Genomic DNA, 26623 nt, shown 5'->3' with positions numbered 1-26623 from the left:
GGCACCTTTGTTGAAAATCAGTTGGTTATAAGTGGGTACAGTGATTTCTGAGTTCTCTATTCTGTTCCATGGGTGTGTGTGTCTATTTTTATACCAACATCAAGCTGTTTTGGTTACTAACACCCTGTAATTAAATATAAGCTCACTCCAGTTAGAATGACTATTATTAAAGAGACAAAAAATGACAGATGCCGGTGAGGATTTGGGGAAAAGGGAACTCTTACACACTGTTGGTGGGAATGTAAATTAGTACAACCACTATGGAAAAGAGTGGGGAGATTTTTTTCAAAAAACTGAAAATGGAACTACCATACAATCCAGCAACCCTACTACTGGTTATCTATCCAAAGGGAAAGAAATCCGTATATGAAAAGGATACCTGCACTCATGTTTGTCACTGCACTATCACAATAGTCAAGATATGGACTCAATCTAAGTGTCCAGCAATAGATGAATGGATAAAGAAAAATGTGTTACATAGACATAATAGAATATTATTCAGCCATAAAAATGAATGAAATAATGCATTTACAGTAACATGGATGGAACTGGAAGTCATTACGTTAAGTGAAATAAGCCAGGCACAGAAAGATAAGTACTGCATGTTCTCACTTATATTCCGGAGTTAAAAAACGTGATCTCATGGACACAGACAATAGAAGGATAGATACCAAAGGCCAGGAAGGAAGGAAAGTAAGGGTCATGAGGAGAGGTTGGTTATGGGTACAAACATACAGTTAGATGGAATTAATAAGTTCTAATGTTTAATAGCTGACTAGGGTGAGTATACTTAGCAATAACATTATGTATATTTCAAAGTAAATAGAGGAGAGGGCTTGAAATGATACCAACGCATAAAAATGATAAATGCTTAAGGTGATGGGCACCCCAAATACTGTGACTTGATCATTACACAGTCTATGCACGTAACAAGCACATGGACCCTATAAATTATGTAAATTATTTCGTATCAACAAATGAGAGAAAAATAATCACAATCAGACGTGGGAGCTACAGCACACTGATCCTCCTAAATGCATCTAATTTCGGGTTTTGTTTTTTCAAACCATTCTGCTTACCTAACAAGTGCGCGGGCTGTAGGCAGCACGGCCAGCAGCGGGAGACCTCCTGCCTCGTGTGCGGCGTGCGCACTGCCTCGCACCGCAACCCCACGCGGACTGTCGCCCTTGAGAGCTACTGCTGGTGGAAGCGGTTCCTCTCCCGGAAGTCGCCGGGCTCACCGCTGCGCCCCCTGGGAAGTGTAGTCGGCACGGGGTCGAGGCATGTCGGGAGTGGTAGTTCTCCCGGGGTTGGCGGGGTTTCGGGGATAGCTCGCGGCCTTTCTGGGGTTCTCCTGGTTGTGGCCATCCCGGCTTGGCTAGGACTTCCGGCCCGGGGTTGAGGCGCTCTCAGTTGTCTCTTCTCCGCCGGGGTGCATCCGCGCCTCTTCAACGAGTGGGTGGCGTGCAGCCTCGTCGGGGCATCTGGGATCGGCCCTGCGCGGCTCGGCGCGCTTTGCCACGGGGTCCCGGGGCGCCGTCCGCGAGCGGCCTGGGCAGCTGGAGATCCGCGGGAGGGAGCGCCCCACTAGGTGAGCTGGGTGCGCCGGGCCGCTGGGGTGGGGATGCCAGCCTTTTGTCATTGTTCATTCTGCGATTTTCTTCTGTGCGTTTTCTTCACGATAACGGAAATAATAAAAGCAGCAGCTGATACCCGCCGAGAGCGCTCGGGTGCCAGACACTTGGCTAGCGCCTCGCCTGAACGAACTCCGCGCATCCCTGCTAAACAGATAGGGTGGCGGTACGCTGGCTCCCGCTCTCCCAGGAGGAAACCAAGGTAGAGTGGCGAAGTCATTGCCCAGTGTAACTGGGGCCTGGGGCTTGGATCAGGATTCCCTTCCTGGCTCTACTACTTTCCGTTTTGGTGACTTTGGGCAGGTCACGACCCCCTAGTTCTCAGTCTTGGTCACATCTGTAAATGTGAAGATGAAAAATGCTACTTGGAAAGCACTCAACGCTTCCTAGGAAGAGGTACGCGTCGCCGAGTAACCGAGGCCTTGCATGGCAGCTTCTCCTGGGCTGGCCAAGGCGTCCGCTGGAGCTGTCCTGGCAGAGCCTCAGTTTGTCTCCATGCCACGGGGCACCCTGAGGAGTCGCTGTAGACGCAGGCCTGGAGACGCTGACACTTCCCTGGCTGCCCCAGGCAGCCTCTTCCCTTACTCTCCGTGGGACAGGCAGGGTTCCCACCCCTCTCCCTTGGGTGTGTGTCGGGGAGCGATGGCTGTTTCCGGCTGTGGATGCCATTAGAGGCGGCACCCGTGGAGTATTATTTAGGAGGGAGAGCAACACGCTGGCATGTGTCTTGGGTGGGGACAGTGTGTTAATCCTGTTACCTTGGGTAAAGTGTGGTAAGGCCCGACGGAGATCTAGTAAGGGTCTGGGAAAGCTTAGTGGTTGGATTATGCTCACAGTTTCTTGGGGAGAACACAGCACTCCACGGAAGAGCCACTCAGGGCAAGCAGTGGAGTCTGTCACGAGGGTGCGGATGCGGGGAGGCCTCTTTATCGTAGCTTTCACAGGGAGGAAAAAGAGAGGCAGGGCAGGCAGGCTTAGGATCAGCTAGCTAGGCCGTAAAGTGGCACCCTCAGGAAACCGGATATTCATTGCAACTGTTAGGGCCTACCGTTTAAAGCTAGCTAAGGACTCCAGACTTCCTTGGGTGAGTTACAGTTTGCTTAGAGGTAGCTGAGAGGCCCTAAGGTGGATGTTAAAGCATCAATGTACAGAAATAGAAGCATGGTTAATACAGAGAAGGGATAGAGGTTCGCAAGTTGCCCTAGTAAACACTCTTCTTGGTTTGTATCATTAAGTGGGGTGGCCTGATGGACATTATGAGCGGTTGTAACTTCCTCTCCAAGCCTTCTCCTGACGCCAGAATTCCTCTTGACGCCTTTTCCTCTGCAGACCCACCTTGTCCACACTCTGCTCTCCCTGGATAGGAAGACTGAGGAGGAAGGGATGGCTGTGGATCTGCTGCCCGCTCAGGTGAGAGTGATGAAGTTTGTCTTTCTCATCAGTTGGCTTCTGGATTCAGAGATGGCAGGCATGTTTCCAGACTTTGTCCAGGTACTTTTCGGTCCAGCTAAAACAATGAAGAATCTGGAACCTCAAAAGTTTTTCCCAGCGTCGGACTTAGCATGGGCCTGCTGAGGAATGCGCCTCTTCTATCCCCAGACTACTCTTCATTCGCCCCACACACTTTGAGATCAATATTGGAGGCAGCTCCAGTATTGGTGCTTGGTGGGGAGAATGGGGTATGAAGCAGTCTTTGACTTCAGAGAGGATATAGTCACACTTGGGGCAAAGATGGGAAGGCCCAGAAGACACCCTCCACAAGCATTATTGACTACTGTGTACATGATGCTGTGGAGCACCTGGGGGATAGAAAGAGGAAAGCTGTTATTTTCATCCTTGGGGAGTTCGTGGTATTGATCTTAGGAAACATGATTAAATGTTCAGGGGAAATGGCCCAGAAGTGGGGGCATTCTGAGTTGATACTGGATGCCAAGACTGATATTGGTGGTTAGAGAAAACTAAGGGCATTCCAGAAGAAGTTCAGTGTGACTTGGGCTTTGAAGCCCAGCGCTGGGGAGGACGCAGGCCTGGGGCCTTTTCCCTCCAGTGCAGCAAGGATGTTAAGCTGTCCAAATGTCCCTCTCAGCTGTCTAATTGATGCCTCTATTTCCTTCTCTGATTCTTTTTTTTTTTCTCTGCTAGCTTAGCCTCCTTACTTGGGCTCTTTTTTATTGTTCTTTCTCCATTTGAGATCCATTTTCATTACTTTAACCCTCAGCTTTCTAAATACCTTCCCCAAATCTGTCCTCAGGCCTGACCTTTTTCCTAGCATTTCCGTCTGTGATTCCCACGTGGAAGTCCCATCTTTGCATCAACACTAGCTCCTTTTCCTAGTCCCCTCCCTTTTTTGCATTTTCTTTTCTGCCATACTCCAAAGCCTGTTCTTCATTGACTGCTTTTCCAAAAAATAGTGGTAGCCTGTAGGCTAGAAGTGTGGACTCTGGAACTTGACTTCATGGCTTCGGATCCAAGCTAGGGATGTGGCCCTGAGCAAGTTATTTTATCTCTCTGTACCCCATTTCCTCAATTTCAGTGGGGTTAATAATATGCATACCTCATTGAATTGATGTGAGCATTAATAACAGTAGTAGCCAGGCACAGTGGCTCACCCCTGTAATCCCAGCACTTTGGGAGGCTAGAAGGATTGCCTGAGCCCAGAAGTTTGAGACCAACCTAAGCAACATAGTGCATGCTTGTCTCCACAAAAAATTAAAAATAAAATAGCTGGGTGAGACAGCACCTATAGTCCCAGAAACTAAGAAGGCTGAGGTAGGAGGATCACTTGAGCCCAGGAATTCAAGGCTGCAGTGAGCTATGATTGTGCCACTGTGCTCCAACCTGGGCAACAGAGTGTGAGACCTTATCTCAAAAAAAAAACAAAAACAAACCCAAACAGCATATTTACTGTGTGCCAGGTCTATGTATTACTATGTATAAAAATATCTATTAGTTTCATATAGTAAGTCATTTAATCCTTATAAGAGGACTGTTAATATCTGAATTTTACAGATGAGGAAGCTGAGGCACAGAGAAGCAAGTCACTTGATCAAGGTCACACAGCTGGCTTTTGATCCCAGCAAGACAGTCTATACTGTTAGCATCATGCTCTGAAAAAGTACATTTAAAATACTGAGAGCAGTGCATGGTACATATGAAGACTTCCATAAATTCCAGCTGTTGCTATGGATCAGGATCAGTAACAGCAGCAGCAGCAGCATTATTTTAGGACCTGCCAGATTTGGTGTGCTTTGCCTCACTAGGCTAGGCTGATTCTTTAATTAAGCAGATGGATGTTTCAGGAAACCAAGATGTAAAGACCAGCAAAATTCAGTGCACAGGAATATCCAGCTATTACCTGGGCTATCCACTGCCCAAATTAGTGTTCTTCACTCTCTGAGCTCTCCCACACCCACAAGCTGGAGAGATTTACTGCATTTTAGCCAAGGGCAGAGTTAGGTTTGTTTGCACCTGAGAACCAGTTTTGTTTTGTTTTGGAAGGGGGATAGCTAATTCAATATCTAACCCTTTTGTGGGTTTTTGTTGTTGTTGCTTTTTTTAGAGACAGAGCTTTGCTTTGTCACCCAGGCTGGAGTGCAGTGGTGAGATATTGGCTCACTGCAGGCTGGAAGGAATGCTTGGGCTCCTGTGATCCTCCCGCCTTGGCTTCCCAAAGTGCTGGGATTACAGGTGTGAGCAACTGCACCTGGCCAATATCTAACCCTTTTGATTAAGTTTCCTGGGGACCCAGGGTGTTCCAATCGCAGATCTTATTACCCCATTTAAGTCAGTGCAATGGTAATATCCAATATCACATTCTGCCCTCATTAAGGGTACTAAGTGACAATTTTCTCTCTGTTAGGAAAACAGCAAACAAGCATAGTTTTTAGAAGAAAATTGGTTCTTTGCCATGTTACATATTTCCATGTAATAAATAATTTATTGTCTGGGGAAAAGGCACATGGAATTTGATATTGATTGCTTAATAGTCATAATTTGTTAATTACATATTTGTCTGCAGTAAATAAGTAGTTTTTTGATATTGTCAGTAGTTTTACAAAGAATAATCTTAATTTTTTGGTAACAATTTTAGATGAAGGAATCATTTCACAGTTAGCATACCCTATATGCAGCTTCCCCTGTTATTCATGTCCTATGTTAGCATGGCATATTTGTTACAATTAATGAGCCACCATTGATATATTATTATTAACTGAAGTCTATATTCACACTTCTTTAGTTTTTAACCTGCTCTCCTTTTTCTGTGCCGGGACCCCACCCAGGATTCCACATTATGTTCAGTTTCATGTTGTCTTAGGCTCCTGTGGTTTGGTGCTTTCTCAGACTTCCCTTGTATGTAATGATCATAATAGTTTTGAGGAGTACTGGTTAGGTCTTTTGTTTTTTTTTTCCAATGGAGTTTCACTCTGTTGCCCAGGCTGGCGTGCAGTGATGCAATATCAGTTCAATGCAAACTCCGCCTCCTGGGTTCAAGCATTTCTCCTACCTCAGCCTCCGAGTAGCTGGGATTACAGATGTGCCACTACATCCTGCTCATTTTTGTATTTTTGATAGAGATGGGTTTCAGCATGTTGGCCAGGCTGGTCTTGAGCTCCTGGCTTCAAGTGATCCACCTGCCTTGGTTTCCCAAAGTGCTGGGATTACAGGCGTGAGCCATCATGTCCGGCTCTGGTTAGGTGTTCTGTAGAATGCCCCTCTTTTGTGATTTGTTTGATGTTTTTTCCCATTATCAGACTGGGGTTTGGTTTTTGGGGAGGAAGGTCACAGAGATGAAGTGTCAGTCACATCACATCACACTACAATTGCATACTAATAACAAGACTTATCTTTGCTGCTGTTCACCTTCATCACCTGACTGAGGCAGTGTTTGTCAAGTTTCTCCACTATATGGTTACTTTCTTTTTCTGCCTTCCCATACTGTATTCCTTGGAAAAAAGACACTATGTGTAGTCCACACTTACGACATGGCAAGATAGGCACCACTCCTAGAGGTGAAGAATCGACATACGTTATTTGGAAATCTCTGTGGAGGATTGTGGCTTCTGTCTGTTGGGGACCAGCCCAGACACAACCTAGGAAGTAATGAGGGCCCGCGGAGACAAAGAAATTAAGAGGCAAGAGTAAGAGTGCATAAAGATAGGCTCCCGGGGGGCCAACACAAGTAGGAGGATACGAAGGCCCTGAGCCCTGGAGACCCACACTATTTATTGAGTGTTTAAACAAAGAAGCATGTGCTCAGGGATGTGAGGGGTGAAAAAGAAGCAAAGCATCAAGCAGATGATCTATACTTGTGGCAGTTTGGCATTTCCTTTGAAGGTATAGAGTATGTTCGACTTTAGATACAATCAGTAAACAGATAGGGAAAAGGTTGCAGCTAGAGCCAGCAAGTCTGGCCACATTCTGGTGCTTCAAAGAGGTCTTCCTTGCTTTGAGCACAGAGCACAGTCTTCAATTAACTCCCATCCTGTGCCAGATAAGCAGGTCATGTGTCAGTTCTTTTCCCAGCATCTCTCCATTTATTTATTTATTCAAACATTTATTTATATCAGTATGGCAACCATGGGCCTGTCTGCTATCTGTACATGTCAATTATGCTTTAAAAAACTTTTTTTTTAGTCGTTACCTTGTAGTAATATAAATTTACAACTAATGGAAGTCCACTTTCAAATAACATTATACTGCATTATGGGTAGTGCAGGTGTTTCATAGCAGAATATTCCCTTCCTCCCATACTTCCTTATGGCATTGCTGCCATTCATTTCACTCATCCGTATGCTATCATCACCCAATACACTGTTACTATTATAAATTTAAGCAAATAGTTATCTTTTAAATCAAGAGTAAGAAAAACAAAAGATGTTATTTTATCATCATTTGTTCCTTCGCAGTCTTCCCTCCTGTCTTTATGTAGATTCAAGTTTCTGACTTATGTTACTTTCCTTCCCCATGAAGAACTTTTTGTATTATTACTTGCAAGGCAGGACTGTTGGTAATGAATTCCCTCGGGTTTTGTTTGTCTGAGAAAGCTTTACTTCTCATCCTTTTTGAAGTATAATGTCTCTGGATATTGAATTCTACATTGGTGATTTTTTTTTTTCCTCAACACTTTAAATATTTTGTTTCACTCTCTTCTTGTTTACATGTTGCTAATGAGAAAATCCACTGTAATTCTTATCCTTGTGTAAGGTAAGATTTTTTCCCCGTCTTCTTTCAAGATTTTCTCTTGGATTCTGGTGTTTTGCAGTTTTAATATGATATGCCTAGTGTAGATATTTTGGTAGTTATCCTGCTTAGCCTTCTCTCACCTTTCTGGATTTGAGGTTTGATGTCTGCTACTAATTTTAGAAAACTCTCAGCCATTATTACTTTGGATATTCACTCTGCTCTAGTCTCTCTTCTCCTTATGGCATTCTGATTATATTGTAATTTTAAATGATCAAGTAGAATTGTATTTTTAACATGGAAGTATATACATGCTATATAGTAAGAAAATTAGGAATCTGAAACAACAGTAATTATTTGGCATTTCTCACAGTTTCCCTGGGTTAGGAATGCAGACTGTGCGGGAGAAACAGCTTACCATACAAAGTCTGGTGTCTCAGCTGAAAGATCTAAAGACTGGGGGCTAGAATCACTGGAAGCCTCAGTTGTTCACGTGTCTGATAGTTGATGCTTGCTCTTGGCTCATTGCAGAGGTCATAGATAGGGCTATTGGATGAAACATCTACCCATAATTTCTCCATGTGTCTTGGGCTTACAACATGGTGACTAGGCTCCAAAAATGAGCATCCAGTGAGCCAGGTGAAAGGTGTATTATTTTACTACCTTTTCTTGGAAGTTACATGCATCATTTCCATTGAATTCCACTGGATAGCTTCAAAGGAAGGAAACACAGAACTCACTTCTTGGTGGGAGATACGTCAGTGTCACATTATACAAAGAGCATGTGAGATGGGAGAGAAATCGGTGTGGTCATCTTGGGAAAGTATAATCTTCCACATCTGTCAGAATTAAAAATATGCATACCCTGTAATCCCAGTACTTTGGGGGGCCAAGGCAAGCAGATTACCCTGAGATCTGGAGTTTGAGACCAGCCTGGCCAACATGGTGAAATTTCATCTTTTCTAAAAATACAAAAATTAGCTGGGTATGGTGGCATAAGCCTGTAATCCCAGCTGCTTAGTAGGTTGAGGCAGGAGAATCACTTGAACCTGGGAGGTGAAGGTTGCAGTAAGCTGAGATCATGCCAGTGCACTCCAGCCTGGGTGACAGACCAATACTCCATCTCAAAAAATAAAACATAATAAAAAAAATGCATAGACTTTGATCTAATACTTCAGTGTCTAGAAGTTTATCTTATAAACATAAGTGTACCCAGAGATATCTGTATGAGATTCGTCATTGTGCATTATGACAGCAAAAAACAGAAACCATCTAAATAATACTAAATAAGGAAAATGGTGAAAATAGTTACGGTATTTATACAGTGGAATATATCATTCAGTAATCAAAAAGAATGAGGTTTGGCTGGGCGCGGTGGCTCAAGCCTATAATCCCAGCACTTTGGGAGGCCAAGGCAGGCGGATCACAAGGTCAGGAGATTGAGATCATCCTGGCTAACATGGTAAAACCTGTCTCTACTAAAAATATTTTTAAAAAATTAGCCAGGCATGGTGGTATGCGCCTATAGTCCCAGGTACTTGGGAGGCTGAGGCAGGAGAATCGCTTGAACCCAGGAGGCAGAGGTTGTAATGAGCCGAGATCATACCACTGCACTCCAACCTGGGCGACAGAGCAAGACTCCATTTCAAAAAAAAAAAGAAAGAAAGAAGGAAGAATCGCTTAAGGCCAGTAGTTTAAGACCAGCCTGGGCAACATAGCAAGACCCTGGCTCTATAGAAAAACAAAGAGAATTATCTGGGCGTAGTGGTACACATCTTTAGTCCCAGCTGTTTGGGAGGCTGAGGTGGGAAGATCACTTGAGCCCAGTAGTTCAAGGCTGTAGCGAGCTATGATTTATTTCGCTACAGCACCCCAGCCTAGGTGACAGAGTGAGACCCTGTCTCTTAAAAAAAAATTCATATGCGGATGTGAATATCCATTAAATGCGAGTAAAGCAGGATTGAGAATTTTTCCATTAAAAAAGGATACATGTATAAAGTACTGCTAGTTACCTGTAGAATGAGACTGCTAATTGGAGCTGGATGGGAATACTTAACTTTGCACTGCGTGTTCTTTTGTATTCTTTCTATTCTTTTTCATGTGTCTGTTTTCATGTTGTTTTAAAAATAGTCAAAAGAACACATGTATGTGTAATTGGATGTACATTCTGGAATATATTTCTAAAAATGGAACAAAAGTTGTCTTGAGTAATTTAGTCTGATTTACCTTGTTTTGTTTTCAATTTAAACGTTTTTCCTGAAGTGATTGTGTTTAATTTGCATTTATTTTTTAAAAACAAATGAAATTTTTAAAGAAAAAGCACGCTTTTTTTTTTTTTTTTTTCCTGCTGGAAGTGTTCTAAGGCCTAGGGGAATGGGATTAGCAGTAGACAGAAGATGGGTTTGCTGTGAGTACCCTGCTTACAGCAACATGGAGCTATATTAGTGTGCCAAGACACCATAACAAAACACTAGAGACGAGATGGCTTCAACAATGGAAATGTGTTTTCTTGCAGTTCTGGTGGCTAGAAGTCCAAGATGAAGGTGTGGGCAAGTCTGGCTTCTCCTGAGGCCCCCTTGGCTGGTCGATGGCCGCCTTCTTGCTGCTTCCTGCCACGTGTTCTTTCCAGTGCATGAGCATGTCTGTGTCCTGATCTCCTCTACTTGTAAGCACATGCCGTATTAGCTTAGGACGCAGCCTAAAGACCTCATTTTAACTTAATTACCTCTTTAAAGATCTTGTTTCCAAATACTGTTACATTCTGAGGTATAGGGGTGTAAGCTGAAAATAAAACTAGAAGGCCCCCTGCAACGGTCCGAATGGACTTCCTCCTTGGCCAGGGCCCTCGAAATTTCACCTGAAAGACTGGTTCAGGCTGTGACAGGAAGTAGGGGTTGGACATGCCTCATTATACCCCTCCACCATTAATATCAACACAAACCTCAAGTCTGATAAGAAACATTTACCCAATTATTCTTTCTAAAGCCTGCTACTTTGAGACTTCATCTGCATGACAAAACCTAGGTCTCCACAACCCCTTGTTATGACCCAGACATTCCTTTCTACCGATGATAACTCTTTCAACCAATTGCCAATCAGAATATGTTTACAAAAAAATACAAAAATTAGCAGGGTATGGTGGCATGCACCTATAATCCCAGCTACTCAGGAGACTGAGGCAGGAGAATCACTTGAACTGAGGAGGCAGAGGTTGCAGTGAACTGAGATTGTGTCACTGCACTTCAGCCTAAGCAACAGACTGTCTCCAAAAAAAAAAAATCATCAGATACTTATGTATATATTGAGGTACACTTACTTTCCTAGCTTTAATTATAGATAAGGTATAGGCTTGTGACCCAAGCTTGACATACTTCAGTCAGGAGCTAGAGATACGAGGAAAACAGGAATAGAACAAAGGTCTCCAAACCCAGGGGATTGCAGACTGGTACCAGCCCCTGGCCTATTAGGAACCTGGCTGCACAGCAGGAAGTGAACAGCAGGTGAGCGAGCATTACCACCTGAGCTCCGCCTCCTGTCAGATCAGCAGCAGCATTAGATTCAATAGGAGCATGAATCTTATTGTGAACTGTGCATGTGAGGGACCTAGTTTGTGCGCTACTTATGAGAATCGAATGCCTGGTGATCTGAGATGAATAGTTTCATCCCGAGACCATTCCCCCAGCCCTGCTGTCTGTGGAAAAACTTGTCTTCCATGAAAACTGTCCCTGGTGCCAAAAAGGTTGGGGACCTCTGATGTAGCATGTACTCTGGTAATTTGTGGCAACATCAGTAACATTGAGTTTGTGGAGGAAGGAGAAGCAGCAGAGCAAAAGCAGTGGCTCTCTCATGCTGGTGAGGCTGTATCGTCTACTTTTCCATGACAACAGTATTCTCACAAGTCTGGTTCCCTAGTGTGATCCTGGCTGTGGTCCAGAATGTTGCTGCCCTAGTTTCTGTTCATTTTCCAAGCCTAGTTCTGTGACTATCAGTTTTCCTGGAGCTACCTGGTCCCTTGTGTAAATGAGCCAAAGTCAGTTTATTGCTAAAAGCCTAAGAAACCACATTTCTTATAAACTTTTTATAAAGCCACCTGCCACAACCTAGATTTTCATCTTGCATTCTTTAAATACAGTTTAGACAACAAATGTTTCTAAGTGAGAAGATGATAAGCATTTTGGGTGGAGCTATCTTTCATTATGCAGTACCTTCTTGTCCATTTCCAGATGATTAGCAGCCTTGATCTCTTTTTTTAAATGCCAGTAGGACCCCCTTACTCACCGTGAGAAATGAAACACCCTCACACATTTCCACTTACTCTGGGGAGGTAGGGGGAGATACCACACATCCATGAGAACAACTGGATAAGATGACTGATGAGATGTCTATGAGGTCTGTAGTTCTAGGAGTCTGTCATTTTATTGTTTCTTAATATTTAATGAGCTTTGCTAGGCTCACTGAGTTTTTAAAATATATTTTCAAGAAAATACATGTGCTTCCAACTTCTGGTAATAGAGAAATAGCTCCTTACAGACTAATTCATCTGTGGATTACTACTACACTCTGGATAAAATATAAGAAACCTGAAGGTACTAGAGAGAAATCAGAAGCAGACAGATACTGGACACCTGTGTATATTTGAAAGAAGGAATTGTCACCAGATAAACTTTCTGGTTTTTACAGCTGTTTGCCTGGGAGTAGGCCACACTCAGCACCAACAGAATGATCAAAACTTGGTCACAAATCTGCAGTCTTACTGGTGTGAAGAATCACAAGGTAGAATTTGAGGCAAACTTAGCAATTGGAATGTGAGAGGGGGAATTTTGGAAAGGAGAGAGGCAGAGAAGGGGAGCCCCAAATTCTGTGCACAACCTCTGCCTAAATCTCTAGTTGACCCCTGAACCATACATGCACAGGACAGACTCAAAGTAGCCCAAATAAGAATTGAACAGAGATATTCAATGCTGCCCACTAGAGAGGTGGGTGTCCGAGTTTGGAATTTAAGTCCAACAAAATTGACTACCTGCTTAAAAAAATCAGTACTCTTCAAAGGAACCTAACAAAATCCAGATTTTCTACATTGTAAACTATCCAACTTCCAGGATGAGGTAGGCCTATGTAGAAATGGGAAAGTACAACCAAAATTCAAGAGGAAGATAAAAAATGGAGACCATGACTCAGATGACCCAGATGTTGAGATTCACAGATAAAGATTTTAAAATGGCTATTATAACTGTGCTCAAGGACTTAGTGGAAAATATACATGTAAAGAATGAAACAATACAAAATGCAAGCAGAGAAATAGAGACTGTGAAAAAAAGTAATTCTAGACTATGGAATTTTAGAACTGAAAAATAAAATACCTGAAATTGTAAAATTAAAAAAAAATCACTGTATAGGCTTAATTTTTGGAAATGAACATAAGGAGGAGTCAGTGACACTTGAAGATAGATTGATAGAAATTATCCTATCTGAAAAACAAAGAAAAAAGTGTCTCAGTTACCAACTGAATGATAGTAAAAGATCTAATATACATGAAATTAGAGTTCTAGAAGGAGAGGGGACAGAGACTGGGGCAAAATATATTAAAAGGAAATAATGACCTAAAGTTTCTCAAATTTGGTAAAAAACATAAATTTACAATTTATAACATTTAATGAATCTCAAGCAGGATAAATACAAAGGAAGTCATAGCTACACACATCATTGACCAGTGGCATGCAGTAGAAATGTAGTGTGAATCAGGAGTGCAAGCCACATACCTGATATAAAATTTTCCACTAGCCACATTAAAAACTAAACAGAAGCAAATAAATTAACTTTAATAATGTATTTTATTTGACCCAGTATATCCAAATATTATTTCCATAGGTAATCAATATAAAATTGTTATTGAGATAACTTTCGTATATGTTTGCATATGTATGTATATGTTGTGTGTGTGTGTATGTACTTTTAAGTAAATCATCTAGTATATATTTTATACAGATAACATATCTCAATTCAGAAGAGCCACATTTCACGTATTCAGTAGCCACATGTAGCTAGCTGGTCTCTACCACATTGGGAAAAGTCAGAGAAATCACAAAAACCAAAGATTTGAAAGCAGGCAGAAAAAAATTGTATTACATGCAGAGAATCAATATTTGAATGACCAATGGCTTCTCATCGGAAACAATGAAGACCAGGAAGCAATAGAATGACATTTTACATGCTGAAAGAGAAAAAAAATTCAACCCAGAATGCTACATCCAATGAAAATACTCTTCAAGAATGAAGATGAAATAACGGCATTTTCAAGTAAAATAAAATTAAACTAATTCATTGCCAGCAGGCCTGCACTACAAGATATGTAAAGGAAGTTATGCAAGTTAAAGGAAAAATATACCAGATGGGAACTCTGATTTTAGAAAGAATGAAGAGCATTAGAAATGGTAGCTATCTGGAAAATATAAAATACTTTTTTTTCTCTCGATTTCTTTAAAATGCAGCTGACTGCTTAAAGCAAAATAATACTATTGTATTATGGTAGAGGGTTTACAACATAGGTAGCTATAGTGCAAGTAACAACTGTGAAGATAGAATTTATTTACATCTGATAATGTAAACATAACATAAAAGTTTTATATGCATCATACACACATACATACATATTTGGACTGGGAAATCTCCCTCTTTTTCTCTGGAAAAGCTCTATTTTTATCTCTGGGGATTCTTGAATTTTTTTTTTTTTTTTTTTTTTTTTTTTTTGTAATCCATTTTTTGAGACAGAGCCTCCCTCTGTTGCCCAGGCTGGAGTGAACTGGTGTGATCTTGGCTCACTGCAGCTTCCCTGGGTACAAACAATTCTCATGCCTCAGCTTCCTGAGTAGCTAGGACTACAGGTGCGTACAACCATGCCTGGATAATTTTTTGTATTTTTAGTAGAGTTGGGGTTTCACCATGTTGCCAAGGCTGGTCTTGAACTCCTGAGCTCAGGCAGCCCGCCCAGCTTGGGTTCCCAAAGTGCTAGGGTTATAGGTGTGAGCCACTGAACCTGGCCATCAGCTTGTGTGGGTTTTTGCTGTTATTGTTGTTTGTTTGTTTGTTTTTTGAGACTGAGTATCCCACTGTCACCTAGGCTGGAGTGCAGTGGTATGATCTTGGCTCACTGCAACCTCTGCCTTCCGGGTTCAAGCGATTCTCCTGCTTCAGCCTCCCGAGTAGCTGGGATTATAGGTACCCGCCATCACACCCAGCTAATTTTTGTACCTTTCTTTTTTTTTTTTTTTTTTTTTTTAAGTAGAGACGAGGTTTCACCGTGGTGGCCAGGCAGGTCTCGAACTCTTGACCTCAGGCGATCCCCCTGCCTCTGCCTCCCAAAGTGCTGGGATTATAAGCGTGAGCCACTGCACCCTGCCTGGCTTGTGTATTTTTAAGATCCCAATGACACTGGCTACTCCCTTAAGCTTCCTTACTGATGTCTTGCAACTGGCCTAAATGATTTGACAGAGCTTGCTTGATTACATAGAAGGCCCCTGCTAAGAGTTCCTCCTTTGAGCTCTCCCACACCAAGATTCTTCACACAGATCCAGAGATGTAGTGTGGTCTGTGCAAATAAAGGGGGACTGCACATGGAGTATCTCTTGGCTTTCCAGTGCTTCCCTGGACTCTCTTTCTCTTGCTGTGTTGTACCCTTTGCCTTTAAAGGTAAATCTTAACATGAATATGCTCAGTGAAATTTGGTTAAGTACTGTCAACTCTATGAACGGGGAAAAATCTTTGTAACAACTGTAGCATAAAGAAGGAAGGTGGTGATACTTGCAAGGTTTTTGCATTCAATGTGAAATGATATATTAGCTCTAAATAGATGATGAGTAACCAAAACTATTATAATTATTAGAGTAACCACTAAAAATGCAAAGAGGTCTAACTAAAAAGTCAACATATAAGTTAAAATGAAATTTAAGAAAATTCAAAGCAAAGGAAGACACACACACAATCTCCCTAACTGTAAAACACTGTAAGCCTAATGGTAGGATAGAAAGTAGTAAGTGAAAGATTGCTTTTCTGCCCCTCTCCACGAATATCAAAGAATAATGAGGGTGACAGCTTGTATTCTTCCAGAGAGTTATGTATGCGTCATACATATGTATATACAGATATAGAATTTTCAACAAATATAGATCGTTTTGTGGCTGGCTTTTTCATATGAATCAACAATATGTCAAGGTCAAATTCCAGTGTCACACAGATCTACCTAATTCTATTAAAGGCTGCATAACATTTCATGGAATAAACATACTGTAATCTGCTTATCCATTTCCTTATTGATAGATAGGTAGGTTGTCTTCAATTGTTCACGTTGTATTTCTTTCTTATTGCTCCTGTAACAAATTACCACAAACTCAGCATCTTAAAACAATGTAAATTTATTCTTTTACAATTCTGGAAGTCAGAAGTCTGAATTCAGTTTTCCTGGCTTGAGGTCAGGCTGTCAATAGGGCTGGTTCCTTCTAGAGGCTGTCAGGGGAAAATCTGTTTCCTTGCCCTTTTCACCTTCTAGTGTTTCCCTGTAGCCCCTGGCTTGTGGTTCTTTCATCCATCTTCCAAGCATAGCACTCCAGTCTTTGCTTCTGTTGTCACATTGCCTTCTCTTGAGAAAGATCCCAGGCTGGTATTTAAATTCCTTGTTGGCAGGGACTTTGCCTTATTTCCCCTACTCCCACTGCATGTGGCATGTGTCATTGTTCCCAATGAGTACTTAATAAATACTTGTTTAAATAGTTAATAGGTGGTTCCAAAAATTACCTAAATAGTTGATGTGAAATACTTAGAATCCTGAGATTTTCTGAATTGCTTGCTATACATCCCACTGTCACTTGCTTACTGCGTCTTCCATTGAAGAAGATGGTCCTGGATGAAGAGGAATGGGTTTGCCATTACAGGAGTCCATGACATTCAGGGATGTGGCTGTGTTCTTCAGCCAGGATGAGTGGTTGCACCTGGACTCTGCCCAGAGAGCCTTGTACCGGGAGGTGATGTTGGAGAACTTCAGCACTCTGGTCTCACTGGGTAAGAATTACTGCCTGTAATGAAGAATCTGTTATAGGAAGGCCTCACAGATGTATCTTTGGGGTTCCGAGCCTGTAGTTTTTTTTTTTTTTTTTTTTACCATATTGAGCCCCTGGGAAAGGTTGAATTGCTGTAGAGTTGAAACTGTACGTTTTTGTTGTGATGCCTTTCTTGCTATTTGTTTCTCCTTCCTCTGCTGTCCCTCACATTCCACCACCAATCAAAGTTTCCTCCTTGGAGTAGGCCAATGACTAGATCCCACTTTAGATTCTGAGAAACACTTAGGAACCCCCCATCTTAGAGGCATTCATTGCCAGGGCCCTATCATGTTTCTGAACTGAGAACTTCCTCACCCATTGGCAGCTCCAGTACCCCTGAGAAGTGCTTATGTTGCCTTCTCTGCCTCTCAGGGCTTGCTTTCTTTGCTGTGTAAGTTCAGAGTGAGTGGTCTGTGAGTTCTTGGATTGCTCTTCATGCTATTTGTTCAAACTTCATTTCCTTCCTCATGAGCAGGGATTCCATTTTCAATGCCAAAGGTGATTCATCAGTTGCAACAAGGACAAGATCCCTGCATGGTGGAAGGAGAAGTCGCTTCTGATACCTGTCTAGGTAAGTGAGAGGCTGGGAAATGGGCACAAGAGAGTCTTTATAGATAAGCAGGTCACAAAGGAGGCAGTTCTTGGGAAAATCTTGGAAATATGGAGCCATACTGAGATGCTCAGGGTTAGTTGTATTTTATTTGAGTTGTATAGGTTAAAGTACATACAATTACCTAATTGTAATTATCTAATGTTAACCTGTTTTCTATCATGGATTGATGAAAGGAAATCAGGTTTTAACAGAGAATAGTTCACTGAGAATCAAAGCTGAGCTTGGGGCTTGGGCATATTTCAGGACTTTAAGACATATTGACTTCAAATCTCCTGCAGATTTTCATTATTCTCAAGAGATTCCTACAAAGAGAGTGCAGTTTTTTGGTTGCAGCTTATTAGATGAAATGAATATGTCTCTCTTTGTGATAAAATAAAAAGGGGAAAATAAAAAGAAAGGTAATATAGGTCGGGCACAGTGGCTCATGCCTATAATCCCAGCACTTTGGGAGGCTGAGGTGGGCGGATCATGAGGTCAGGAGATTGAGATCATCCTGGCCAACATGGTGAAACCCCATCTCTACTAAAAATACAAGAATTAGCTGGGTATGGTGGTGTGCGCCTGTAGTCCCAGCTACTTGGGAGGATGAAGCAGGAGAATTGCTTGATCCAGGGAGGTGGAGATTGCAGTGAGCTGAGATCACACCATTGCACTTTAGCCTGGTGACAGAGCAAGGCTCCATTGCAAAAAAAAGAAAAAAAGGTAATATGAAACAAATTGTTATTCTTCCAATCACCAGGGATTAGATTGTTGCACATGGGTGATTTACTCCATATTTTCCTCTTTTTTATAATGAGCATCCTAAACTTAAATCACATATGATCATCACAGTCATGCTGCAGGGCTGTTGTAATTTTCAAAACCTGAATGTCCCCCGACTCTGTTTTTTTTTTTTTTTTTTTTTTTTTTTTTTTGAGATGAGTCTCTGTCACCCAGGCTGGAGTGCAGTGGTGTGATCACAGTTCACTGCACTCTCTGCCTCCCTGGCTCAAGTGATCCTTCTACCTCAGCCTCCTGAGTAGCTGGGACCACATGTGCCACCATGCCTAGCTAACATTTTGTATTTTTTGTAGAGATGGGGTTTTGCCATGTTGTCCAGGCTGGTCTCAAACTCCTGAGCTCAAGCGATCTGCCTGCTTCAGCCTCTCAAAGTGCTGGGATTACAGGTGTGAGCCACTGCACCCAGCCTGTCCTCTTTTTAACAGACTGTTTCCCCCTTTGCAGACTATGATATAAAATCACAGTCACATGAAATAAAGAAATTTAAGAAAACCAATTCAAATATTTAAAAAATTATTGGGTATAGAGTTTCGGAGAGAGCATGGAGAGAAAATATAATGAAAGGGACATTATAATGAGATTAAGAACGAGAAAGTAGACAAGCTGCCTGCTTCATTGCCTGGTATATGCAGAGTGGAAAACGGTGATAGAATGGAGTATCCCATGGTATTCAACTTAGGCTTATCATTTGAGATTTTTCTGTATCCTCATATCTTCTACTCAGCCTGTTCTTCTGTGTATAACTTTACTACACCTTGGGTGGCATCTCTTCATTTTCATTGTTAATTTGTCCAGTGTCCATGCCACTCCTTAACCTATTTACCCCTTTTTCCTATATCCCATCCTGTTCTTCCCGAGATTTGAGTCAGCATTTGAGATCTGATCATATCACTTTTCTTTTATATATACTGTTACCAATTTTATTGTCCCACTGATACATCAGTTTGTTTCTTCCAGCAGAGGAGGCATTAATTCTTCTGATGCATTTTAGGTTTCAAGGCTTGGCCTGAAACAGAAGCATTGCCTTATCGGCAGGATATTTTTATAGAAGAAACATTGCAGGGAATAATGAAGAAAGAATTCATTAAGTATGGTCACTGGGACATTAACTTTGAAGAAGCTGTGGAATTTGAGAGCAGGATAGAAGAGGAGCAAGAAAAGAAACCTCTTAGGCAAATGATAGTTTCGCATGAGAAAACCATCAGTGAAGATGGAAACCATACAAGTCTTGAATTGGAGAAAAACTTATCTATAAATACAGCTCTCGTTATGCAACAGAGTGTTCCTGTAGAAAGGATACCCAATATGTATTATACATTTGGGAAAGATTTTAAACAGAATATTGATCTCATGAAATGCTTCCAAATTTACCCAGGAGGAAAACCTCATATCTGTAATGAATGTGGGAAGAGCTTCAAGCAGAATCTTCATCTTATTGAACACCAGAGAATTCATACAGGTGAGAAACCCTACAAATGTAATGAGTGTGAAAAAACCTTCAGCCACAGATCATCCCTTCTTTCTCATCAGAGAATTCATACTGGAGAGAAACCTTACAAGTGTAATGAATGTGAGAAAGCATTTAGCAACAGTTCAACCCTTATTAAACATCTGAGAGTGCATACTGGAGAGAAACCGTATCGTTGTAGAGAATGTGGTAAAGCCTTTAGCCAGTGTTCAACCCTCACTGTACATCAGAGAATTCATACTGGAGAGAAACTCTATAAATGTGGTGAATGTGAGAAGGCCTTCAACTGTAGAGCAAAACTTCACAGGCATCAAAGAATCCATACAGGCGAGAAACCCTACAAATGTAGCGAATGTGGGAAAGGTTACAGCCAGTTTACATCTCTAGCTGAACATCAGAGATTTCATTCTGGAGAACAACTGTATAAATGCCTGGAATGTGGGAGAACCTTCACACGTATTGCAACCCTGATTGAACATGAACGAATTCATACTGGACAAAAACCTTATCAATGCAATGAATGTGAGAAAGCCTTCAACCAGTATTCGTCCTTTAATGAACATCGAAAAATTCATACTGGGGAAAAACTTTATACATGTGAGGAATGTGGGAAAGCCTTTGGTTGCAAATCTAACCTTTATAGACATCAGAGAATTCATACCGGAGAGAAACCGTATCAGTGTAATCAGTGTGGAAAGGCCTTCAGCCAGTATTCATTTTTAACTGAACATGAGAGGATCCATACTGGAGAGAAACTGTATAAATGTATGGAATGTGGGAAAGCCTACAGTTACAGATCAAACCTTTGTAGACACAAAAAAGTTCACACTAAAGAGAAACTCTATAAATGGAAAGAATATGAGAAACCTTCCATCTGCAGCTCCTCACTTACTCAGTATCAGAGATTTCTTAGAGGAGATAAGGCCTATGAGGTTTAGTTCATCTCCCAAATAATCCAAGCCTTCTCATTGGGGAATAAGGAGAATAATAAGTAGGGTACAAACTCCTAATAGATTTAAGTCTTTTTTACTTCTGAAGGAAATATGTTAGTTGCCACGAAGTAATGGTAAAATTGATTAGTGAAATTATGAAAAGCACTGACTTGTTAAGTTTTAGAAGAACCATATTGTGGTTTATGGCCATGCTTGTGAGTTTTGATGGGGTTAAAAAAAAAAGAAAAAAAAAGAACCATAAATTCTAAGGTTCCTAAAATCCCATAAATATTTTTTAATTCATAGAAAAAATGTAAAAGGCCTAACTTTTTAAAAAATCATGAAAAATGGTTCAATATCATATTGTTTATCTCATAAGACCATATTCCCTGTATAAGAGTAAGCTTCAATATGTGAAATTTCTTTTAAAAACAGTCACTGAGTTATTAATAATGTGAATAAGTGCACGGCCTTTTTTAAAGTAGTAGGCCAACATAGAAAGCGCTCCTTTTCCATAAAGAGAAGCTAAACATAAAAAAGAAATTCTTTAAATTTAACTCTTTATGTGGAAATAATAATGCTGTTTTTATGAGCTTTCCCACCAGCAACTTATATGTGTAAACAAACATATATACACGTGTGTGTGTGTGTGTGTGTGTGTGTGTGTGTGTGTGTAGATACACATACACATGCAGCTTTGGGAAACATTTTTTCAAAAGTCCTTTATTATTAAAAAATGTAGTTTTATTAGTTTAGAATTTAGTTCTTAGAATTATGCCCAAAGGTAGACTCTGTTTCTTTTACTTTCTTCTGTTATTTTTTAATTTGTTGTGGTTTTATATAACTGAACAGAGTACTATTATAGTACCATAGAAGGTGCATTAACTGAAGCAGTTAGAAAGACTGTCATGCACATACTTTGTTATCTGTTGCAGAAGGTATATATTTGGCAGAATCTCAGGCTACATGTCTGGTAGCTCATTAGAGCCAGGAGAGATTTTCGTTTAATTATAACCTTTCATTGTACTAAAAGAAGAATTTGAACTTAATGAACAGAGTCAAGACTAGAATCTAGGTATTCAGTTCTGGTGTTTTGAGATAATTGTAGGCTCATTTCCAACCTGAGGTTCCAAGAGAACTATTTGTTTTATAGCCTGGTTAGACATAGTTGCAGTAACTTATTGTTTTATCTTTTAGGGTTTCCTCTCACCTTAATCTTAATAATTGACTCACAGCTATATCCTTTTTTCTTATGAGTCCCTAATTATGCTTGCTTTTATTATAATTGTACTTAAATCCTTAAAGCTAGCTGAGCTCCAGATAGTGTGTTTTTGGAGGCTTCACCTATAAGGCTGCCTTCTTATTACACATATTTTAGGAACTATTTTGTGTAAAGTTATATATGAAGAATTTATTGTTAAGCATTCTTTTCATAATTTTAAATGTTTAATTCCCCTCCAGGCCTTTCTCCTCCAATTTTATATTTGACTTTCATTCAATTAACAGTTGGTATCATTAAAAAAAAAATGATTCTAATACAATTAGCTAGACCTTCTGAGAAAGATACAGAATTAAACTCAAGCATTCAGAATAGTATATTTTTTAATTGACTGGTTTTAGCTTATCAGAAAGTAATTGTTTTATGAATTTAAATACATTACAAAGAAAATGAGGTGTTTAAACAGACCTCAATATTTAACATTGTACCCAATAGTGGTGAGCTTGCTTAGTATCCAAATTTTGGTTTCTAAGTGGCATTCCCCACTAAAAGGAACCAGGGTTCCTCGCCGAAATAGCTGATTCCATGTTTGGAGCAGGGGAAGTGGATGGTGTGACAAAATTTTTTTCTTAAGAAAATGAAAAGCTAGATAGTATTTGAAGACTAATAAGGTAATGTCAGAAGGGGACAGGTGCCAACTAGCCAAATATAGGACAACTTAAAATAAAAGAATAATCACTGATACTGCTAATAATATTAAGAAGGAAGTTCATAATGATGAAAGTAGAGAAAAAAACTTTATAAAATTATTTGAAGTATGTCTTCTTTTAAATGTACACAGAATGATAGATTTGAAAAAATTACCATTTTACAACCCTTAATGTAATTAAATCTGGCAAAAATGTATAGTAAAACCCATTAGGTGAAAAAAGTTTTAAGGAACTTGGTTTAAAAAGTTTCAGAAGATCACAGATACCTATTACCACAGAATTGCCTTTACAAAAGATTTGGCTGTCAAACTTCATTTCACTCCTTCTGGAATAAGCCAACATTATGTGGCTCATGATGGGATTCAGTATGAAGCATATGTGATCATCCTTGATGTACTGCCAAAAATGTTTACCCCAAATTTAATTAAATCTCTTACCTAGACTTATCTTCCTGTTTAAAGAAATACAAGGAATAGAGGAACAAGTTAAATTACACAGTATGGAAATAGACAAATCCAGAGTTGGTACAGAACAACTGGTCTAAACTTTTCAAAAAGTAAATGTAATAAAACAAAAAGTGGTCTCTTCTAAATTAAGACAAGAGACATAACCAAATAGAAAGTTTGATCCTTTATTAGCTTCTGATTCATAAAAAAACAACAACAACTTATAAAAGACATGTGGGGGGATATTTGGGGAAATACGAAGATGGAATGGGTATTAGAAAATGTGGTATGTTTGATTTTTCTAGAAGTGATAATTGAGTTATATAGGATAATGTTCTAATTCTTAGGGGATGCATGCAGAAGTTTTTTTTGGGTTTGAAACGTCATGATGTCTGCAGCATATTTTCAAATAAATGTGTACAAAATTAGTCAACTTTTTTTTGTGGTGGATGTAGAGATGTTCATTGGTCATTTAAAAAAATTTTCTATATGTGTAAATTTTTAATAAAAATGGAAAAAATTGATTGGATAAAGTAATGAATATTAATCTTTCAATCAGAATTCTCCGTTTATATTCTTAGGAAGTTCCTGTTTGAGAGTTTATCTTCCAGGGTTGTAATCAATGGAAAGAAAGTAACTTTGGGTGGTACTGGTTCCACTTTAAATGGAATGAGCATGCCCCACTTTATCTTTCATGGTAAATGTAACTAATGCATGGAGCAGCTGTCTGGGAACTCTCAAAAGTAATGGTAACAGGCTATAATTTGAAACAAGATCATTGTGGCACTCCTGGGCATTCTTGTGGTGAGGACAGTGATGGCTGAGCAGGCATCTACACCTCAGAGTTAGGAACCCTTCACTCTGGTTGGAGGATCTGTGGGCCAAAAAGGGTTAGGAGAATCCCCATTGCTTTTCTTCCCTCACTATCTCCCTGCTACTTGGAACTGGAGGTGATGTATCGATGAGGTGTATTAGCAGAGAGGAGAACCTAAACCCTTGGGTTTCTAATTTGAAGACCAGGAAGAGGAAGTGGTTCCTGAGATCTGGAAGGCATCAAGGTCGTGAAAGATAAGGAAGCTCAAGAAAGTGATCTCATACAGTTGTTTATGCGATCTGTTCTATATATGTGTAGATCTGACCCGATAATTGTTCAGGTCTGACATTGGGCATATAAGACAAATCCAAATAGCACTGAAGATACTTAGAAAACTGGACTGACATTAGAACCACAGCCCACAGGAGATGGATTGGAACTGGTGACCAAGACCAACCAGTTAAATTGACTGCTGGAAAAAATACCCTAACATTTTCCAGAAGAATTAAATACCCAGAGGCTCATAATATTCAAAACGTCCAAGATGCAAGGCAGAATCACATGAAATACACGAATCAGGAAATTTCCAAAAATTCAAAGGAAAGACACAACAGACGGTAACCCCAAGATGACACAGATGTTGGAATTATGAGAAAGACTTTAAAGTAGATATTATAAAAATGTTTCAGAAAGTGTGACCATTCCAGAAATGGATGGAAATGTCAATTGTTTCAGCAGGAAAATAATAATTTGACTCATTTCTGATAGAATATGATAGAAGTGAGGCCATGTCACTTAAAAGATTGGATTATGAAAAGACTGTGGCTTCTGCATAGGCATGCACTCTCTTGAATTACTTGACCTTTGGGAAGCCAGTTGCCATATTGTGAGGACACTTAGCCTATGGAGAGTTCCATGTCGTAAATAACTGAAGCTCATGGCCAACAGCCAGCAAGAAACTGTGGCCTTCGAGCTACCATGTGAGTGAGCTTAGAAGTAGATCCTTCACCTGAGCCTTCAAATAAGACTGCAGCCATAGCCAACTACTTGCCCATAACCTCATGTGAGACGCTGAGCCAGAAAAACCTAGCTAAACCACTCACTTCTGGCTTCTTAACCCCCAGAAGCTCTGGGTTAGTAAGTGTTTTAACCAGTAGGTTTTAGGGTAATTTATTAAGCAGCAATAGATAACTAATACAGAACTTGGTACTTAGAGATGAGTTGCCATAATGAAAACCCAAAATATGGGAGTGGATTTGGAACTTGGCAGTGGGTGTTAAGTAGGCATGTGCTGGTAAAAACCTAAAGCGCTTTGAAGAAATTACTTGTAGAAGCATCATAGTCCTTGACAAGGCTGTAGATGAGGACTTTTAGAAAAGTAAGGTAAGTGTTACTGGAAACTGGAGGAAGGAATAACTTATGTAGTGGCAGACTGAAATTAAAACATGTGCCTAATATGATCTCACTAGAGAGAGTTCCTGGCAGAGTATGGAAGGTGCCATCTGGCTTCTCGATTATAGTGAAATATGAGGAGAGATTAAAAACTATAGGAAAGACCATTAAACAAAAAGGATCCAGGGCTTGATGGTTTTGGAGATAGTCTCATCAAGACAACAGGATATGCTAAAATTAAGAAATTACTTCTGAGCAAAGATCAAATTTAGAGAATTCCCTGGAAAACACCCTCCAATGATGAAGCTCATTATAATATTTAATAAAAATTAATAAGAGTTGACAAGGATGTGGAAAAATTGGAACCCACACACATTGATGGTGGGAGTATAAAATGGTGCAGGCTCTTTGGAACACAGACTGGAATGTACTTCAAAGATTAAATATAGTGTAATCATGAGACTTAGCAATTCCACTCCTAAATTTATCCCTAAGAGAATGAAAACAAACATTTATATGTGTACATGAATGTTCATAGTAACATTATTCATAATAGAAAGTGGAGACAACCCAGTGTTCATCAACTGATGAATGAATAGGTGAAATGTGGCATATTTGTATAATGAAACATTGTTTGTCAATAAAAAGAAATAAAACACTGAATAAATAAATGCTACAACATGAGTCAACCTTGAAAACATGCTGAGTGAAGGAAGCCAGTAACAAAGGACCACATATTGTATGGTTCCATTTATATATGATTTTCAGAATAAGCACATCTGTAGAGACAAAGTAGATTATTGATCTCCAAGGGCTTTAGAGATTTGGAGGAAATGTGGGCCGACGGCTAATGGATGTGGAGTTTCTTTTTGGAATGATGAAAATGTTCTAAAATCATGTGAATTATTCCACAACTCTGAATATACTACAAGGCTTTATATAGGTGAATTGCATGGTATGTGAATTTATATAAAGATTGTACACTTTATATGGGTGAATTGCATGGTATGTGAATTCTATCTCACTAAAGTTTGTTGTAAACAGCCTACTGCAAATGCTTATCTGTTAATGCCAATCTGTAATAAAAATTTTATGTATTTCATCTTTGGAAATGTTCTTTTACCCTGATAGGCATTTTCTAATGCTGATATCTGTCCATAAGTGTATTATTCAATTGGGCATATTCATGGCTTGGAAGTCATTTACAGAATTTCATCAGATTCTTTGGGCGTTTGCCTTTCAGCACAGTGTCACATTGCAGACTAATCAGAAGGGTTGGGTGGACGCTCCTCAGTTGTACTGTTAAGTGAATTTTGAAATATGTATATTTCTTCTGCATTTGCATC

General features: G+C 40.1%; 1 protein-coding gene across 2 annotated transcripts; it reads left to right on the top strand.

The window, feature by feature from the left end:
* Positions 1 to 1293: 1293 nt before the first annotated feature.
* Positions 1294 to 26379, top strand: ZNF354C (zinc finger protein 354C). Of its 2 annotated transcripts, none has more exons than XM_032270496.1 (5): positions 1294 to 1591; positions 2964 to 3125; positions 16739 to 16865; positions 17379 to 17474; positions 19288 to 26379. In XM_032270496.1, the coding sequence occupies exons 2-5, from the start codon at positions 3018 to 3020 to the stop codon at positions 20700 to 20702; spliced, it is 1746 nt and encodes a 581-aa protein (XP_032126387.1). In that variant the 5' UTR covers positions 1294 to 1591; positions 2964 to 3017; the 3' UTR covers positions 20703 to 26379. The 2 variants fall into 2 exon arrangements, with proteins under 2 accessions (XP_032126387.1, XP_032126388.1); XM_032270497.1 differs by having other exon boundaries at positions 1295 to 1591; positions 2964 to 3044.
* Positions 26380 to 26623: the final 244 nt, after the last annotated feature.

The sequence above is a fragment of the Sapajus apella genome, unplaced genomic scaffold, assembly GCF_009761245.1.
Source record: "Sapajus apella isolate SASKATOON/1434 unplaced genomic scaffold, GSC_monkey_1.0 scaffold211, whole genome shotgun sequence".
Taxonomy (NCBI): Eukaryota; Metazoa; Chordata; class Mammalia; order Primates; family Cebidae; genus Sapajus; species Sapajus apella.
This window is presented reverse-complemented; position numbering and strand designations above follow the sequence as displayed.

Bases quoted from the DNA above. Each gene is read 5' to 3' on its own strand.
- ZNF354C (XM_032270496.1), top strand. From the start codon at position 3,018: ATGGCTGTGGATCTGCTGCCCGCTCAGGTGAGAGTGATGAAGTTTGTC. The intron at 3,126-16,738 runs GTACTTTTCGGT...TTGCCATTACAG, and splicing joins TGTTTCCAGACTTTGTCCAG to GAGTCCATGACATTCAGGGA. The intron at 16,866-17,378 runs GTAAGAATTACT...CCTCATGAGCAG, and splicing joins CAGCACTCTGGTCTCACTGG to GGATTCCATTTTCAATGCCA.